The 4805-nt window shown below is 41.9% G+C and overlaps 1 protein-coding gene across 1 annotated transcript; it reads right to left on the reverse strand.

The window, feature by feature from the left end:
* Positions 1 to 23: 23 nt before the first annotated feature.
* Positions 24 to 3280, reverse strand: LOC123964322. The gene is made up of 11 exons (XM_046041365.1): positions 3127 to 3280; positions 2994 to 3049; positions 2827 to 2916; positions 1939 to 2066; positions 1664 to 1804; positions 1505 to 1576; positions 1197 to 1367; positions 955 to 1051; positions 661 to 869; positions 322 to 472; positions 24 to 255 (listed from the first exon to the last, which is right to left on the reverse strand). Exons 1-11 carry the CDS (start codon positions 3144 to 3146, stop codon positions 26 to 28), a joined length of 1365 nt encoding a protein of 454 aa, XP_045897321.1. The 5' UTR covers positions 3147 to 3280; the 3' UTR covers positions 24 to 25.
* Between the last annotated feature and the right edge of the window lie 1525 nt (positions 3281 to 4805).

Genomic DNA, 4805 nt, shown 5'->3' on the forward strand with positions numbered 1-4805 from the left:
CAAGGAGCAAAAGCCAAAAGCCAGCCTACTTCAGAAAGATCTTTACCTGCTGTATGACATCAGGGTCATCAAAAGGCACCTTCAGGGTGTAGCCATGAGTGTTGTTGGGATAAACAACATTTGTGATGGCGCGGCTGCTCTCATTTGTAAAGGGAACTGTAGGTTCTTGTCCATTCAAATTAACATCTGCCAACTCAACGTCTTCAGGGACGTCGCCGAGGTAGATCGTGAAGGTGCGCTCCTCAAGAACCGTTCCTGAAACGAGAAGCCATTCAGATTATGGTTGCAGCAACTTGGCCAATGTCTTGTCCTAAGACTTACGGTTTGCAGTGAAAACAGGGTGTGGCAGCACAGGAGTGGCCAGTGTCCCTTGAAAGCGAAGTCTGGTCTCTACTTGATCCTCATCCACTGAGATTTGCTCCAAGTACAAATCAAAGACATAAAACTCGTAAAGGTTGCCAGACACAAAGCTCTGAAAATACAATTTGACTGTATTAATTTAATAGTTTGACTAGCAATATTAAATAAGTGTGCTAGATCAGATGTCACATCCACATTTTGTGACCGCGTCATGAAGAATTATACTCCTGATTTGAGCTTAAATGCTGCAGATTGATTCAAAACGGTCATTTCCAACTTGTTACATCAGTGCCTTCTGACCTTCCTGTATCCTCCTTTTGCATTATAGGGGATGCTGATCTGCAGTGTGGTGTTGCGCTTCTTCAAATTGTAGCCTCTCTCCTCTGCAACAAGCTGCTCCATCAGTTCACCATTGAGTCCAATGTTGAGTTTTGTGCTGTGAAGACCTGGGTAAAGTGCATCAGGAGTCTCCCACACCATGTAGCCGTGGTCGTCATATGATCCTTCATCTGTAAAAAGATGAATATTGCATCTTGAACTGTAAACCTTTTAGTTAAATGCTAACCACAGCAAAGTAGAGATTGTTGTACTGACCCATGGAGCAAGCAGCCACCAGGTCGACTATGAGGATGATCCATCTTTGTCTGGAGAACAGAGTTGCACGGACCACCTCTACTGGAACACCGTTCACCTGGAGAGACACTCAAAATGCAAACCGGCTTTGGACTTAATGCTTCACAAGTCGGCATTGAAGGTATTGGTTTAACGTAAGATTAAAAAAAGGATTTAAGAATTTCAAATACCATGGACTAGATGCATTACAGTCTGCAGTTTACCTCAGTGCTGAGGGAGTCAGGTTGTCCATACGGTGTACGAAATACCAGCCTTCCATCTGTCAAGTCAAACGCATAACCCTGCTTGTAAGCTTTAACAAAGCTCATGGGCACCAGCTCTTGCTCTACCCTCTGGAACATCACCTGCCAATCTGAGGTGGCCGAGGCATAGGCCTGGAAAGACAAAAAAAAACAAAACACACACCACACACAGGTTGTGTACTGTATATGCTTATCTGATTGTATGCTATGGTAGTCTAGCTGCAGGTGACAAATTCCACACATTTTCCAGAAGGCGATGTCAAACACACAGTTTTGGCAACAGCATCCCAGTCGTGTCTCTTTATCCCAGTTTGACAGGCCACGTCACTCCTCACAGACACCTACAGAGAAATCAAGTTTAGCAAGCATTTGTGAAATGTTAGTTATGAAATTAAGCTTGCTTCCATGTTGGATGAAATTAAGCTTACTTCCATGTAGTTGGTCTCACAGGTAACCTCTCTGGGAGACCAGGGGAGAGCAGGAGAGCAGGTCTTGTTCAAGGCATAGGTGAGCTTCTTTGCTTGATGTGTGGTAATCAGGTTGAAGTTGAATGTGAACACTTTGTCATCCTGAAAGAACCCATAAAAAGATATTGCAACTCCTGAGCGATCTAGAGTTTTGCTCCTGAAGGGAAGCCACAGCCAATCTCATAGTTTAGGTTGACAAGTTATGAAAACCAGTTTTATACGTCATTTGTACATACTTCATTTTCTGCGTGACAGCTGAAGTAAGCAGCTCGGAACTGCATGCGGGCCAGTAGAGGGAGAACACGGATGGTGTAGCCACACTTTGCTGCATACTGCTTAGTGATGGGGTACACACCTGTCTCATCTGAAAGACAAAGTGCATTGGTTTTGTTTGCTCCAACACTGTACTTGCACTTATTTACTGAAATACTTAAGTTTAATTTGTCAATGATGTATTAAAATGAAGCTCAGTTTTAAAGTTAAACCAGAAAGACTCTTTATGCTTCACTCACATACTCCCTCGCTCTTCCCGCTTCTCTAATCAGCTGACTATGGGTGTTAACTCTTAACTAAACAGTTAGAGTTCGGCAAAATCAGCCAGCCATTTAGTTGCTGTCAAACTTTGAATCAGTTCTTCTCTCTGCTGCCGTCAGCTGTCATTTCAGTGTGAGATCTCTGCAACCCTCTTCAACCCCATACGCCTCCAGTTCATCATATCCAGCCCCAGGACTGAGTTCACCAGAAGTCCATTGATAATAATTCTCTTCATCCCACCACTACTGGCTAGACTCCATCAGGGGGGACTTCTATACCAAATAACAGTTTTACAACCCCCTTTAAAATACCATGAGGTCAAGATGGGGTGAAATTGACGATTCACATTTTCCATAGTCATTGTGCACATGTCAATAAATTATTCATTTGCTCCGGATGAAGTCTCTCCTGATTGAAATATAGCTGAAGTTGAACAGGACAGGTTGGTCTTAAGAACTGACTGACTAGTTTGTAGACTAGATTTGTGCTCAGATGGCTCATCAGCCTGGTGATTCCTCAGTGTAATAAAAAAAGATTGGAAATAAAAGAAAAGTCCTATTGTTTTTGCCCCCTGTTTGAAAGGAACTTACCAACAGCCTCAAAATGAGTGTCAGTCGCAGAGAAGGGGAGAGCAACAGCTATCATCAAGTAACGATCACAGCACTCCATTTGAAGTACTCCTGTACATACAAAAGTTCATATCTTAATATATGTTCTAATGAATACAGGCATGTATTTAAGATATTTTGATTCTTACCATCAGGAATGTTTTCAGATTTTCCAGTTGCCCACACAGACAGGAGCAAGGTCACACTGTAAGACAAAAATATATACACATAAGTACACCAATGTCAACTAACAGCTCATGAATGACCCACAAAGCACCTTACCCAAGGCAATACCAAGCCATACTGAAGATACTGATGTGTTAGCAGTGTCTAAAGCTAGCCTAGCTGCTAGCAAACTACACCTGCTAACGCTTGGTATAGTCTGGTTAAAATGGCACCATGTGGTGGTGTCTGCTACACCAGCTTTTGTAAGTCGGTTTCTTCACCAACCAACCAGATGCAATCATTTTTAGCTCACTGGCAATCAAAGCCACCTGTGAATAAGTTGCAGCTGATGAGGTTAGAGTGTAGCAGACAGCATACTAAGCAAGTGGTTCACTTTAGTTTGTTGGTTTGTAAGTGTAGTTTGCTAGGAGCTGGGCTAGCTTTAGATATTTACCAACAAAACAGTAGTTATGTCTACTGGGATTGTATTTGGGTAAGTTGTTTTAGAGGCTATTAAGTTTGTGTTCAGTGCTGACATATTTGCATGCAAGAGACACATGCCTTTGTCTTACAGTGTGGTCTTACTCCTGTCTGTGTGGTCAGCTGCAAAATGTGTTGGTATTCCTGATGGTAATAAAAGTATTGGCTCATTGACAAATACAATAATCAATACAATATCCATGTTTTGACCTTAACTTGTATGTGCATACAGGAGTCCTTCACATGGAGTGTCTTGATCGTTACTTCATGATAACAGTTAATCTCTCCTTCACTGGGGAGGATCCTCGCTTTGAGGCTGCTGGTATGTCCTGCACAACTTCATCGTGCTGTAAATGTCTTTCGGCCAACCTGTTACTGAGGAATGTAATTCTGAGTAGAAACTTCAGTCAAGCATGTAATGAATGAAATCACCCATTGTAGTCTCTAGAAACTCCACACTCTATTGACTTTGAATTATTCGTCACTAGTGAGCTATTTTCAGCTCACACGCTCCTCTCCAAGAACAGGTTTGGAGTAAATACTGAGCTGCATTTGCAATGTCATAATTCTTTTTCAGATGAGACAGGCGTGTATCCCATCACTAAGCAGTATGCAGCAAAGTGTGGCTACAGTGGCTCTGTTCTCCCTCTACGCCACGTGGGGCTCCGAGCCTCCTACTTCAGCTGTCACACTGGCAACAAAGTGTGTACAAATGATATATAAAACTGGTTTTGATAATGGTGATATAACTTTGACATTGCATGTGGCTTCACTTCAGATCGATTAAGAGTTGCAGTTCTGATACCCTGCTATGTTTTTAACATATCATTTATGGGTTCTTTCAGGATGACAAAGTGTTCACATTCAACTTCAACCTGATTGCAACACATGAAGGAAAGTTGGTCACCTATTCCTTGAACAAGGCCTGTTCTCCCGTTCTCCCCTGGTCTCCCAGAGAGGTTACCTGTGAGACCAACTACATGGAAGTAAGCTTTGGTACATACAGTGGGTACGGAAAGTATTCAGACCCCTTTAAATTTTTCACTCTTTGTTTCATTGCAGCCATTTTCCAAAAATCAAAAAAGTTCATTTTATTTCTCAGTAATGTACACTCAGCACCCCATCTTGACAGAAAAAAACAGAAATGTAGAAATTTTTGCAAATTTATTAAAAAAGAAAAACTGAAATATCACATGGTCATAAGTATTCAGACCCTTTGCCGTGACACTCATATTTAACTCAGGTGCTGTCTATTTCTTCTGATCATCCTTGAGATGGTTCTACACCTTCATTTGAGTCCAGCTGTGTTTGATTAT

The sequence above is a fragment of the Micropterus dolomieu genome, unplaced genomic scaffold (assembly GCF_021292245.1).
Source record: "Micropterus dolomieu isolate WLL.071019.BEF.003 ecotype Adirondacks unplaced genomic scaffold, ASM2129224v1 contig_1705, whole genome shotgun sequence".
In the NCBI taxonomy this organism is placed as follows: domain Eukaryota; kingdom Metazoa; phylum Chordata; class Actinopteri; order Centrarchiformes; family Centrarchidae; genus Micropterus; species Micropterus dolomieu.

Bases quoted from the DNA above. Each gene is read 5' to 3' on its own strand.
- LOC123964322 (XM_046041365.1), bottom strand. From the start codon at position 3,146: ATGGCTTGGTATTGCCTTGG. The intron at 1,577-1,663 runs GTAAGCTTAATT...ATTTCTCTGTAG, and splicing joins GTGAGACCAACTACATGGAA to GTGTCTGTGAGGAGTGACGT. The intron at 870-954 runs GTCAGTACAACA...ATCTTTTTACAG, and splicing joins GGTGGCTGCTTGCTCCATGG to ATGAAGGATCATATGACGAC.